The 14838-nt window shown below is 43.7% G+C and overlaps 1 protein-coding gene across 2 annotated transcripts in view; it reads left to right on the top strand.

The window, feature by feature from the left end:
- Nucleotides 1-14838, top strand: part of LOC121577554 (RNA-binding motif, single-stranded-interacting protein 2) — a 59043-nt gene that overhangs the window by 13067 nt on the left and 31138 nt on the right. The window contains exon 2 of one of the 2 annotated variants that reach the window (XM_041891259.1): nucleotides 13308-13465. In XM_041891259.1, coding sequence (XP_041747193.1) covers nucleotides 13308-13465 — 158 coding nt within the window. Of the gene's footprint in view, nucleotides 1-13304; nucleotides 13466-14838 lie in introns of both variants that reach the window. The other variant, XM_041891258.1, reaches the window with a different exon arrangement.

Below are 14838 nucleotides of genomic sequence, written 5' to 3'. Positions count from 1 at the left end.
ATAAATAATTAACAGAGTAGCAGCAGCGTAAAAATATGGGGTGTAGCAAATAGTCTGGGTATGCATGATTAGCTGTTCAGGAGTCTTATGGCTTGGGGGTAGAAGCTGTTGAGAAGTCTTTTGGACCTAGACTTGGCACTCCGGTACCGCTTGCCGTGCGGTAGCAGAGAGAACAGTCTATGACTAGGGTGGCTGGAGTCTTTGACAATTTTGAGGGCCTTCCTCTGACACCGCCTGGTATAGAGGTCCTGGATGGCAGGAAGCTTGGCCCCAGTGATGTACTGGGCCGTACGCACTACCCTCTGTAGTGCCTTGCGGTCGGAGGCCAAGCAGTTGCCATACCAGGCGGTGATGCAACCAGTCAGGATGCTCTCGATGGGGCAGCTGTATAATTTTTTGAGGATCTGAGGACCCATGCCAAATCTTTTCAGTCTCCTGAGAGGGAATAGGCTTTGTCGTGCCCTCTTCACGACTGTCTTGGTGTGTGTGGACCATGATAGTTCGTTGGTGATGTGGACACCAAGGAACTTGAAGCTCTCAACCTGTTCCACTACAGCCCCGTCGATGAGAATGGGGGCGTGCTCAGTCCTCTTTTTTTTCCTGTAGTCCACAATCATCTCCTTTGTCTTGGTCACGTTGAGGGAGAGGTTGTTATCCTGGCACCACACGGCCAGGTCTCTGACCTCCTCCCTAGAGGCTGTCTCATCGGTGTCGGTGATCAGGCCTACCACTGTTGTGTCGTCGGAAAACTTAATGATGGTGTTGGAGTCGTGCCTGGCCATGCAGTCATGGGTGAACAGGGAGTACAGGAGGGGACTGAGCACGCACCCCTGAGGGGCCTCCCTGTTGAGGATCAGTGTGGCAGATGTGTTGTTACCTACCCTTACCACCTGGGGGCGGCCCGTCAGGAAGTCCAGGATCCAGTTGCAGAGGGAGGTGTTTAGTCCCAGGATCTATGTATGTATCTATACATACATGTATCTATGTATCTATCTATACATACATGTATCTATGTATGTGTATGTATGTGTATATGTATATATATATATATATATATATGTATATATGCGAGAAAAAATATCATATGGGGGATTGGAAGTGATGCAGACAATGACTGTAAGTCGCTTTGAATAAAAGCGTCTGCTAAATGGCATATTACATTATTACATTACATTGATGGAAGTTACAATCTATCTGCAATATTAAAGCTGATGTAGCCCCTAAAAAAAATTAAAAATAAAAATAAAAACAGATTCCCTCTGTGGATTTTCTCATACATAGACCATTGTAGTAAGTCCTTTTGAGATAATGTATGAAATCAAAAAAAATGAGGTTAGCATAAATACAATTTGTATTTGTATTTATTATGGCTCCCCATTAGCTGCTGCCAAGGCAGAAGCTACTCTTTGTCTCTCCTCCACTTTGAGCCATGAGAGACTGACATGCATATTATTAGTGTACATCCAAGTGCCAGCCGTGCTGCCCTGTTCTGAGCCAATTGCAATTTTCCTAAGTCCCTCTTTGTGGCACCTGACCACACGACTGAACAGTAGTCCAGGTGCGACAAAACTAGGGCCTGTAGGACCTGCCTTGTTGATAGTGCTGTTAAGAATGCAGAGCAGCCCTTTATTATAGACAGACTTCTCCCCATCCTAGCTACTGTTGTATCAATATGTTTTGACCATGACAGTTTACAATCCAGGGTTACTCCAAGCAATTTAGTCTCCTCAACTTGCTCAATTTCCACATTATTCATTACAAGATTTAGTTGAGGTTTAGGGTTTAGTGAATGATTTGTCCCAAATACAATGCTTTTAGTTTTTGAAATATTTAGGACTAACATTGTTTGCCACCCATTCTGAAATTAACTGCAGCTCTTTGTTAAGTGTTGTTAAGTGTAATTTCAGTCACTGTGGTAGCTGACGTGTATAGTATTGAGTCATCCGCATACACACTTGCGATATCGCTCCAGAGTACAGGCCTCGGTGTAACGCTCATTCCTTTGACGATAAACGCGAATCCGACCATCACCCCTGGTGAGACAAAACCGCGACTCCTCAGTGAAGAGCACTTTTTGCCAGTCCTGTCTGGTCCAGCGACGGTAGGTTTGTGCCCATAGGAGACATTGTTGCCGGTGATATCTGTTGAGGACCTGCCTTACAACAGGCCTACAAGCCCTCAGTCCAGCCTCTCTCAGCTTATTACGGACAGTCTGAGCACTGATGGAGGGATTGTGCGTTCCTGGTGTAACTCAGGCAGTTGTTGTTGCCATCCTGTACCTGTCCTGCAGGTGTGATGTTCGGATGTACTGATCCTGTGCAGGTGTTGTTACACGTGGTCTGCCACTGCGAGGACGATCAGCTGTCTGTCCTGTCTCCCTGTAGCGCTGTCTTAGGCGTCTCACAGGACGGACATTGCAATTTATTGCCCTGGCCACATCAGACGAAAGGCCTCTTTAGTGTCCTAAGTTTTCATAACTGTGACCTTAATTGCCTACCGTCTGTAAGCTGTTAGTGTCTTAACGACCGTTCCACAGGTGCATGTTCATTCATTGTTTATGGTTCATTGAACAAGCATGGGAAACAGTGTTTAAACCCTTTACAATGAAGATCTGTGATGTTTTTTGTTTTTTTACGAATTATCTTTGAAAGACAGGGTCCTGAAAAAGGGACGTTTATTTTTTCGCTGAGTTTAGTTGGCAATATCAGTGGGTTTTGTGATGAATGATCTGATTCAATGAATGATGGAGCGGAGTTTGCCTTTTTGCCCAAGATTTCATTTAAGGTGCTCCAAAGCTTTTGACTATCATTCTTTATGTCATTTATCTTTGTTTAATAGTGTAGTTTCTTCTTCTTCTTTTTATTCAGTTGAGTCACATACGTTTGCCAATCGGTTGTACAGCCAGACCAATTTGCCATCTCTTTTGCCTCATCCCTCTCAACCATACAATTTTTCAATTTCTCATCAGTCCAAGGGGAGTTAACAGTTTTTACAGTCATTTTCTTGGGTGCATGCTTATTAGTAACTGGGATAAGCAATTTCATAAATGTGTCAAGTATAGAGTCTGGTTGCTCGTCATTACACACCATGGACCAACAAATGTTCTTCACATCAACAACATAGGAATCCCTACAAAACATATTGTATGACCTCTTATACACAATATTAAGCCCAGCCTTTGGAACTTTGGCTTTCCTATATATGGCTACTATATTGTGATCACTACATCCGATGTATTTGGATACTGCTTTCAAACACATTTCTGCAGCATAAGAAAGATATGATCAATACATGTTGATGATGTATTACAGTGTTATAAACATGCATTTAATGTATTCTCCATGATATCAAATACTTCTCATTTTAACATGCAGAAATGTAACATAGATGTCTGGTTCTATACTTTTCTGATACATTGTACTTCAGAAAAAAGCATTTTCATTCTGTTTCAGCAGAAATGTGTACCTAAAATGACACCTCTCTCTCTCTTTCCTTCTGTTTTCCCCTCCAGTCCTGGTAACATCTATATTTAGTATCTCTGCCAGTAAGTCTTCTGTTGGGTGTCTGTGCTTTGTTACAGACTTGGTATATTTGGACTGTGTTAGATTGTCTCCTTTGTATGCCATGGATAATACCCTGTATAAGAGCCAGTGAAAAGACCTCTGGGCTTTCAAGTCACGTAAAGAAACATGTACAAACAATTTGTCCCCCGGGGGCCTTCTCAAACATGGATATATTGTTATTTACAGCTACACCAACTACCAGGGGACATTATCAGACACTACACCTTTATGCGTTGTAAGCTGGGCTGGTGTAGTGAATGGGTGGGATAGGTGCAGTAAGTTCTACTGGTGTAGTGGATGGGTGGGATAGGTGCAGTAAGTTCTACTGGTTTAGTGGATGGGTGGGATAGGTGCAGTAAGTTCTACTGTTGTAGTGGATGGGTGGGATAGGTGCAATACGTTCTACTGGTGTAGTTGATGGGTGGGGTAGGTGCAGTAAGTTCTACTGGTGTAGTGGATACGTGGGATAGGTGCAGTAGAGTTATACTGGTGTAGTGGATGGGTGGGATAGGTGCAGTAAGTTATACTGGTGTAGTGGATAGGTGGGATAGGTGCCGTAAGTTCTACTGGTGTAGTGGATAGGTGGGATAGGTGCAGTAAATTCTACTGGTGTAGTGGATAGGTGGGATAGGTGCAATACGTTCTACTGGTGTAGTGGATGGGTGGGATAGGTGCAATAAGTTCTACTGGTGTAGTGGATGGGTGGGATATGTGCAGTAAGTTCTACTGGTGTAGTGGATGGGTGGGATTGGTGCAGGACGTTATACTGGTGTAGTGGATGGGTGGGATAGGTGCAGTAAGTTCTACTGTTGTAGTGGATGGGTGGGATAGGTGCAGTAAGTTATACTGGTGTAGTGGATAGGTGGGATAGTTGCAATACGTTCTACTGGTGTAGTGGATGGGTGGGATAGGTGCAGTAAGTTCTACTGGTGTAGTGGATGGGTGGGATAGGTGCAATAAGTTCTACTTGTGTAGTGGATGGGTGGGAGAGGTGCAGTAAATTCTACTGGTGTAGTGGATGGGTGGGATAGGTGCAGTAAGTTCTACTGGTGTAGTGGATGGGTGGGATAGGTGCAATAAGTTCTACTTGTGTAGTGGATGAGTGGGAGAGGTGCAGTAAGTTCTACTGGTGTAGTGGATGGGTGGGATAGGTGCAATACGTTCTACTTGTGTAGTGGATGGGTGGGATAGGTGCAGGAGAGTTCTACTGGTGTAGTGGATGGGTGGGATATGTGCAGTAAGTCAGTGAGTAAGCTAAACTCTGCTGGTGTAGTGGCTTGACACTGGATCAACTTGGCCGGTGCAGTCTCCTTTGTCCCCCTGGCCCTGCTCCCACTGTATGTTTATCTAACTCTCTGTCATTGTTTAATGCATCAGACATTTGAAAGTGGTCTCTCCCTCTGTTGCCAACCGCATGAGCAGTCCAAGGAAGAGAGAGAAAGAGAGAGAGTCCTTGGAGAAAGCACAGCTATCTGAAATATGATGCCAAGCACTGCAGTGATGCCAGGCACTGACTGCCTCACATTTAGTTAGAACTCATAAACTGCTATGGGCCACTGTTTTAAAGGCAGGATCTGGTTCCCCAAGCCTCTGCCACCTGCCACATGCAGCTGAAACATGTGTGTATTCTAACGTCAGTATGCGTGTTAGGTTTGTGTACATGAACATTACGCATGTATGTGGGACAGAAAGACAAAGAAATGAAACAGGGAGAGAGAGAGGAAGGAGCATGGGCGAGGGATGCAAGAGCGAGAGGAAAGAGAGAAAGAGGAAGGTGAGAGCAGTAGGTGTGAGATAAAGAGGAAGTAAAGAGATGGAGAGAGAGAGAAATAGTAAAGATAAAGAGATGGAGAGACAGATAGATAAAGCCCCTTTGAATTGAGAGAGCGAGAGAGAGAGAGAGAGAGAGAGAGAACGAGAGCAAGAGAGAGATTTCATGGACGAGTCTGGACTGGAGCCTGGTGTCCTCCGTCACCTGGTAGAAATGTAGAGTGGCTGGCTGGCTGATAAAAATGACTGCTTGATAAGATCAGGAGCAGACAGAAAAAGGATGTCCTGTCTGCCTCTGTACTCTGTACCAGCCTGCCGACTATAAACCACAGCACAGGAACATTCAGCCAATGTTCAGAGTAACATTTGCCAGTCACCTGAGGCAAAAATACAGCCAGGCTGACAATAATTGCTTCCTTTTACTGTAAGCAACCAAGCCATTTGCTTTGTGGTTGTACCAGTGTGTTGGCTGGAGAACAGGAGAGGGAAAACAAGTCTTTCATAAGGTGGATCAGAGAGCACAGTAGTTGAATAGATGGATTGTTATCAGATAAGTTATATATTCAAATGCGTAGAATGGTTTAGTTTTAATATCAAATTGACTGATTGGGTTTAACATAGCAAAAGTGTTAAGCATTTGACTAAAATTATTTAGTCTAAATGTACTCAAATGTAAGCTATTTCATTGGATCTGAAAGAGTATTTCTAGTTTATCTAATTCCTCAACTAACAGAATTTCGTATCTTGAAGATAATTTAATCCGGACCCAACTGGAGGCTGCCTCAGTCAGACAGTTAACAAATCTGTGTGTCACTCAGTTGGTCAATCAGACAGACGGTCAGTCAGTGGACTCTCCTTTTGGAGGTGGGAGCAAATGCTCCAGCTATAGGATACAGGAAACCAGCCATACCCCCAGACCGACAAGCCCAACAGGAAGACAGAGATAGAAACAGACAGACAAGGAGCGAGACATACAGACAGACAGACAGTAGAGAGAGTTAGATTTAAGGGAGAATGGTCTTGGGCGCTAGGATTTCCTGAAACTAATTAACACAGGGAGGTCCTGGCAGGGCTATTAAATGGTCAGTGAAAAGCAGTGGCTTTTTTCACAGGCCCTTTTCTGCCCATCATGGATGAAGTGGGGAATATATGAATTTATTAAAGGTTGTCTGATTTATGGACAGGGAAACTGGAAGCATTTCAGTGTAGGCCTAATGCAGATTGGGTAGCCTAGTCTTAGTAGAAATTGTCAGGTTGGTAGCAGAGTGACTGTTGAAGGAAAACAAGTTGAGGCTTATTTATGGTGTTGTCCTGTGTGTGTGTGTGAATTAATGAATGAATTACATTTGATTTTCATGTCAAATCGCCAGTTGGCAACCCATCTCTTATGGGATTAATTGATACATAAGCAAACATTACAATAATTCACTGTGATAATTCAGTGATAATTCTTCTGGTGTTCTGTGCAGTGTGCACCGCATAAAGAGTGTGTGTGTGTGCGTGTGTGTTTGTTTGTGTGTGTGTGCGTTTTGTTTGTGTGTGCTCAGAAAACTAGAGGGGTCACAGGATAAGGTAACTACTATGAGTTAGTCTGAGGTGGCTGCATGGTCAGAGAGACAAGTTTGAAACTCAGACCCACTTCCCTACAGACGAAGATGGCCATGCTAGAGTGTGTAAATGTAAGCAAGCACCTGTGTGTGTATTTACTGTATTCATGACAAGCAGAAAGTTACAGGCTCTGTAGCAACTAGGTTTGGTTTGACGGAAGCTGCTCCAGTCCACCAAGCATCCCACATACCTGTCCTGTTGTGGACTCAAAATCCCTAGTTTTGGCAAACAGAGAGGAATGAGATTGCTTTGATCTTCCACAGCAGCTGTGTGTGTTGCCCTAGTCTGCTGAATTAAAGGGTACTGTAGTAATGATGTGTTACTCTTACCCTGTGAGATTTCGAGTTCCTGCATTCTTTCTCACATAGCACACACACACACACACACACACACACACACACACACATATTCAGTCATTTGTAGAGTACATACAAGCATGTAATGATCAGTATTCATGTATTCATTACAAAAAAAGGAACATGATTGCACACCGTAAACACCAACATGGGTTTGCCGGTGTGTGTGTGCGTACCTGTTTGTGTGCGTGTGTATGAGAGAGAGAGAGAGAGAGAGAGAGAGAGAGAGAGAGAGAGAGAGAGAGAGAGAGAGAGAGGGGGGGGGGGGGGGGGAGAGAGAGAGAGAGAGAGAGAGAGAGAGAGAGAGAGAGAGAGAGAGAGGAGAGAGAGAGAGAGAGGAGAGAGAGAGAGAGAGAGAGAGAGAGAGAGAGAGAGAGAGAGAGAAGAGAGAGAGAGAGAGAGAGAGAGAGAGAGAGAGAGAGAGCGCTAAACATTAGCGTCACAGGTAACTTCCACAAAGCTGTGAATGGCCTTCTATGCCATCGAAAGGAACATAAAATTCGACGTACCAATTAGGATCTGTCTAAAAATACTTGAATCAGTTATAGAACCCATTGCCCTTTATTGGTTGTGAGGTCTGGGGTCCGCTCACCAACCAAGAATTCACAAAATGGGACAAACACCAAATTGAGATTCTGCATGCAGAATTCAGCAAAAATATCCTCCATGTACAACGTAAAACACCAAATAATGCATGCAGAGCAGAATTAGGCTGATACGCGCTAATTATCAAAATCCAGAAAAGAGCCGTTCAATTCTACAACCACCTAAAAGGAAGCGATTCCCAAACCTTCCATAACAAAGCCATCGCTTACAGAGAGATGAACCTGGAGAAGAGTCCCCTAAGCAAGCTGGTCCTGGCCTGGTCCTGGGGCTCTGTTCACAAACACAAACAGTCCCCACAGAGCCCCAGGACAGCAACACAATTAGACCCAACTAAATCATGAGAAAACAAAAAGATAATTACTTGACACATTGGAAAGAATTAACAAAAAAACTGAGCAAACAATAATGCTATTTGGCCCTAAACAGAGAGTACACAGTGGCAGAATACCTGACCACTGTGACTGACCCAAAATTAAGGAAAGCTTTGACTATGTATAGACTCAGTGAGCATAGCCTTGCTATTGAGAACGGCCGCCGTAGGCAGACCTGGCTCTCAAGAGAAGTGCACACTGCCCACAAAATGAGGTGGAAACTGAGCTGTACTTCCTAACCTCCTGCCAAATGTATGACCATATTAGAGACACATACAGTGGGGAAAAAAAGTATTTAGTCAGCCACCAATTGTGCAAGTTCTCCCACTTAAAAATATGAGAGAGGCCTGTAATTTTCATCATAGGTACATGTCAACTATGACAGACAAAATGAGGGAAAAAAATCCAGAAAATCACATTGTAGGATTTTTAATGAATTTATTTGCAAATGATGGTGGAAAATAAGTATTTGGTCAATAACAAAAGTTTCTCAATACTTTGTTATATACCCTTTGTTGGCAATGACACAGGTCAAACGTTTTCTGTAAGTCTTCACAAGGTTTTCACACACTGTTGCTGGTATTTTGGCCCATTCCTCCATGCAGATCTCCTCTAGAGCAGTGATGTTTTGGGGCTGTCGCTGGGCAACACGGACTTTCAACTCCCTCCAAAGATTTTCTATGGGGTTGAGATCTGGAGACTGGCTAGGCCACTCCAGGACCTTGAAATGCTTCTTACGAAGCCACTCCTTCGTTGCCCGGGCGGTGTGTTTGGGATCATTGTCATGCTGAAAGACCCAGCCACGTTTCATCTTCAATGCCCTTGCTGATAGAAGGAGGTTTTCACTCAAAATCTCACGATACATGGCCCCATTCATTCTTTCCTTTACACGGATCAGTCGTCCTGGTCCCTTTGCAGAAAAACAGCCCCAAAGCATGATGTTTCCACCCCCCATGCTTCACAGTAGGTATGGTGTTCTTTGGATGCAACTCAGCATTCTTTGTCCTCCAAACACGACGAGTTGAGTTTTTACCAAAAAGTTCTATTTTGGTTTCATCTGACCATATGACATTCTCCCAATCCTCTTCTGGATCATCCAAATGCACTCTAGCAAACTTCAGACGGGCCTGGACATGTACTGGCTTAAGCAGGGGGACACGTCTGGCACTGCAGGATTTGAGTCCCTGGCGGCGTAGTGTGTTACTGATGGTAGGCTTTGTTACTTTGGTCCCAGCTCTCTGCAGGTCATCCACTAGGTCCCCCCGTGTGGTTCTGGGATTTTTGCTCACCGTTCTTGTGATCATTTTGACCCCACGGGGTGAGATCTTGCGTGGAGCCCCAGATCGAGGGAGATTATCAGTGGTCTTGTATGTCTTCCATTTCCTAATAATTGCTCCCACAATTGATTTCTTCAAACCAAGCTGCTTACCTATTGCAGATTCAGTCTTCCCAGCCTGGTGCAGGTCTACAATTTTGTTTCTGGTGTCCTTTGACAGCTCTTTGGTCTTGGCCATAGTGGAGTTTGGAGTGTGACTCTTTGAGGTTGTGGACAGGTGTCTTTTATACTGATAACAAGTTCAAACAGGTGCCATTAATACAGGTAACGAGTGGAGGACAGAGGAGCCTCTTAAAGAAGAAGTTACAGGTCTGTGAGAGCCAGAAATATTGCTTGTTTATAGGTGACCAAATACTTATTTTCCACCATAATTTGCAAATAAATTCATTAAAAATCCTACAATGTGATTTTCTGGAGAAAAAAAAATCTCAATTTGTCTGTCATAGTTGACGTGTACCTAAGATGAAAATTACAGGCCTCTCTCATCTTTTTAAGTGGAAGAACTTGCACAATTGGTGGCTGACTAAATACTTTTTTCCCCCACTGTATTTCCCTCAGATTAAACAGACCCACAAAGAATTAGAAAACAAATCCAATTTTGATCAACTCCCATATCTATTGGGTGAAATACCACAGTGTACAATCACAGCAGCAAGATTTGTGACCTGTTGCCACAAGAAAAGGGCAACCAGTGAAGAACAAACACCATTGTAAATAAATATGTATATTTATTTTCCATTTTGTACTTTTAACTATTTGCACATCGTTGCAACACTGTATATAGACATAATATACCATTTGAAATGTCTTTATTCTTTTGGAAATTTTGTGAGTGTAATGTTTACTGTTAATTTTTTTACTTTGGCAATGTAAACATATGTTTTCCATGCCAATAAAGCCCCTTAAAATGAAATTGAATAGAGAGAGAGAGAGAGAGAGAGAGAGAGAGAGAGAGAGAGAGAGAGAGAGAGAGAGAGAGAGAGAGAGAGAGAGAGAGAGAGAGAGAGAGAGAGAGAGAGAGAGAGAAATAAAAATAAAACACCCCCCTGTCTTTTTGTGTTAATTTGACCAGGGCATGCCTCCATGTCATCTAACATGAGCAAACACAGAGAATCTTTTCAGGCTGAATCAGCATCGGAGGAAGAGGGGATTTAGCCTTGGAGAAATGAGCCTGGCAGCCTGTGCTTCAGGGGCCTGTCTGTCAGGGGGCCAGCGGCGGCTCATATAGGGAGGGGTCAGGGGGGTGTTTGAGGAGACACAAAGGGGGACACTGTGCCCCCGTGAATAGGGTGTAATTAGCAAGATTCGTCCCCTGCTCTTAACTCGCCCGTCTGCATCTCAACACCCCCCCATTGTCCCCCTGGTGCAGCTCATCCACTGGGCCTGGTCTAATTACAACCCCTTCAGGAGAGACAGGCAGGCAGGGGACAGGAGAGGAGAGGGCCTCTATAGGAAAGCTATACTGTAGGCAGGATTCTACCCAACACCCGGGAATTAGCTACTGAAGAGGGGCTGGCGGGGTTGAGGGAACGTTTCATAAGTTAGACGATGACACATGTGGCGGTTAGATTTTGGAAAAATGGCATTAAAACACTAGAGTTGATTCACACACGTGCACACACACACACACAAACTCCCTCACAATGACAAACACTCACAGCCTCTACGCCACTGGTGTTAATTTGCTGTCGTAGGAATATTTATGGGAGACTGTTAAAAGCATTGTGTAATGTTGTTGTGCTAAAATTGTGTTATTGTGTCAATATAGTTGTTTTAATTAAAGAACACTCATTCCAACTGTACTCAAACCATTATTACTGTCATAAAAAAAACTATTTAAATCAACAGTTGTGAAATAAAAATGACTGGATTCAAGTGAAGCAAAAACATTTACTCTTGAGTCACAACTATTCCAGACTCATTCATGGTAAACTGTGCTGTTTTGCCTGTTGCGCAATACTCCATGTTTGTGTTTAGCGACTCACAGTGTGTTGAATAACTGATCCTCCCCATAGGCTATTGTAGCACCACCCAGAATGCTGCTGAAGTGCTGAGAGTTTTTATAGGTTGGAATAGAGCTGTTATGAATGCATTAAGCAGCTTGTTATAAACAGTTATAGCAGTTCAGAGAATGCTGCTGTTCTGTGCCAGGCTCAGCTGACGGGGAACTCTTCCCAAAATAGTATTTGTTAATCATCGTTGGGAGCTCTTCTGTCTCCTCGCTTCCCCCGTTGCTGTGACATATATAACCGCGGCGCTTATGAACGCACAGACCTTGGACCTATTGTGGACTGAGTTGACCTCATTGTTTGAATTGTTTACTATTTTTGCATTTTTTCAGGGAGTCGAGCGGCGGTTAGCTACGCTATATTGTTGAGGAGACAATTGACTGAGAGAGAGAGGAATGAGTGTGAAATGTCTGAATAACTGAGTTAAACCTGTGGTTGTGGAATAGAGACAGAAGACTCTAAGCCTGACCAGATGTTTGTGTTGTGTTTTGAAGCACTCCCTTTATACAGAGAGTGTGGTATGGGAGAAAAGACAGCTCATGACTTCTCACAAAGAACAAAAGGGATACAGTGTTTACACACGTCACTGAATTCAGCCCCGTCAAACTAATTAAATGTTGGTGTATGTTGTTCTTTGAATCATTGGGTTTCGCTGTGCAAAGCAGAAGAATCTTCTGCGGTTTTGAAAGTTTTGATAGCGAAAAAAGGAGCAGTTGCCCAGTATGGAGTAAGCAGAAAAGAGGCCCATTTTCCAAATATGACCTAGGCAGCAAAGAGGCCCCACATTCACTTCAGAATGCAGTATTGGTGAGTGTTGACATGAGGGCTGTGTGGTATCGTTTTACCCTGCTCTCACACAATCGCCTGTCTCTTGAGCCACCATTTTGAAGCTGTGTTCGTTAAAAACCGTGGTTTGAGTTTTAGTCCTTTTGAATGGTAACAGCTGTAACAATTCAAAGCACGCTGTGAATAATTTATGAAAATGTAAGGTACCTGAACTGAATACACTCCCACACATGGCTGGAAAGAGAGGAATCTACCAACTCCCACTCCCACCATTTTATAAGATTCTTCCATTACAAAATCATGACTAAATCGTTTATCATCTCTGTGGTCTACCAGAAGACCTGAGGGAGCTTTAGTGCCTTCATGACACAGCCCTTCCCAATATATGATACATAACAGGCTAATTCAAATCAGGACCTCGAAGCCAGTTCCAATCCTGATTTTCAATCTTCCCCTCTAATCAAGGACTGATTTAGACATAGGACACCAGTGGTGTAATCATTAGTCCTAATGTTATGAAGCTAAAACAAGAGTTTCTATTGGACAAATTCAGGTAGGTCCCCTACATTTTCATTCCATTTGCTGCTGTTTAAGAAACATTTTGCAACAGAATCGCCGTAATGAATACACCCCAGGTCGGTGCAATTAATTATCAGGTAAAACAGAAAACCTGCAGTATTCCGGATTTCCAGGCTTGAATTTGAATACCCCTAATATATAATACTCTCTCGTTCTCTCTGTCTGTCTCTCTCTCTCTCTCTCTCTCTCGCTCTCTCTCTCGCTCTCTCTCTCTCTCTCTCTCTCTCTGTATCTCTCCTTGTGTCTCTGTCTCTGTCTCTGTCTCTGTCTCTGTCTCTGTCTCTCTCTCTCTCTCTCTCTCTCTCTCTCTCTCTCTCCAGCAGTCATATGTGTCCTCCGGCCACCAGATGGCACCCCCCAGTCCCAACAGCAGCAGCAACAGCAGTGTCGGGGGAGGGGAACAGCTGAGTAAAACTAACCTGTACATCCGCGGTCTTCACCCCGGGACCACAGACCAGGACCTGGTCAAGCTATGCCAGCCGTAGGTCTTCTCCTCCTACTTGCACACTTTCTTTTACACGGGTAGGGCGAAGTTGCCCCTAGATGCTGATTTAAGATCAGTTTAGTATTTTCATCCTGGTGGTTAGAGTTAGGATGGAAGCAGGATAAACTAATCCTAGATCTGTGCCCACAGGTGACTTCTACCTGGAGCTCTTCAACAGGTGCTACTTTGCCACAAAGTGACTACGGTTATTACTTTCAGGCTACCTATATAAAAGCTTACCCCCAGATCAGAACTGCATTATGGTTGGCGATACAACCTACTCGTGTTGCGACAAGGGTTGTTGTGACTGGATATTGCGCATTTTCAGGGTTGCTATGGGGAAAGTTACATTTGGGGAAAGTTACCCCTGACGCATGTACTGCACACTAACCAAGGCCATCCATTGTTTCAGGTACAATGCACATTACAGACTCACAATATAAGTTGCTGAAAGTAAAAGGCTTGTGTCAGCAGCAGTGCTACAGCTAGGTGGAGTTGGAAGAGCATGTGTTTGTAACAAGCTATTCTTTATAATCCCATAATTTACGTAATGATACTATAACCATAGAATGTGATCAAATGGGTGATTTATAGAATTGATACATACACCTGGGGAATGACTGTATTCACCCCAGTCCAAATGAAGCATGTGAATCAGAATGTGTGAATCAAAGTCCATTTGAAATAATTACTATATAAAGAGTCGAGAAGTGTAAGGAAAACCAGGGGATTAAACAGATAGAAATGAAGAGAGAAATATAGATTAAATACAAGTTATAGAGAGGGAGGGAGAGAAGGGGCCAGAAAGGGGTAAACATCCTCCTCCATGTCCTGATGTAACCTCCCTCACTAAAGAGACTGGAGAGGCTCAGCAGGAGAAAACCAAGACCCACATCCAACAAGTCACCATCTACAAACAACACACACTCTTAAACTGGCCTTTCACACACACACACACACACACACACACACACACACACACACACACACACACACACACACAGGAATGATTTAAACAAACTGTTGAGTGGGAGAGAGGTTAGAAGAGGACTCTGTGATCATCTAGGCCATCAGAATACCAAGGAAACGTCCCAAATTCCCTATATAGTGCTGTATTACCAATTGGCAAGCCTGGAGATGTATGTGTTGTAGTGTTGAATAAACAATCAGGAAAGATGGATACATTAGGAACTACAGCCAGAAGCATCAAGGGCATACATAGTGGACACACACACACACACACACACACACACACAGAAAACAACACAACATAACACAACACATACAGTCAAAAAAGGCGGGCTTGCTTTCACTAACAAAAAACTTAACATCCAGCCCAGGCACCAGAGAAACCACACCAGTAGTGAACA

The sequence above is a fragment of the Coregonus clupeaformis genome, unplaced genomic scaffold, assembly GCF_020615455.1.
Source record: "Coregonus clupeaformis isolate EN_2021a unplaced genomic scaffold, ASM2061545v1 scaf0005, whole genome shotgun sequence".
Taxonomy (NCBI): domain Eukaryota; kingdom Metazoa; phylum Chordata; class Actinopteri; order Salmoniformes; family Salmonidae; genus Coregonus; species Coregonus clupeaformis.
The sequence above is the reverse complement of the archived record's forward strand: the minus strand, read 5'-3'. Positions and strand labels throughout refer to the sequence as shown.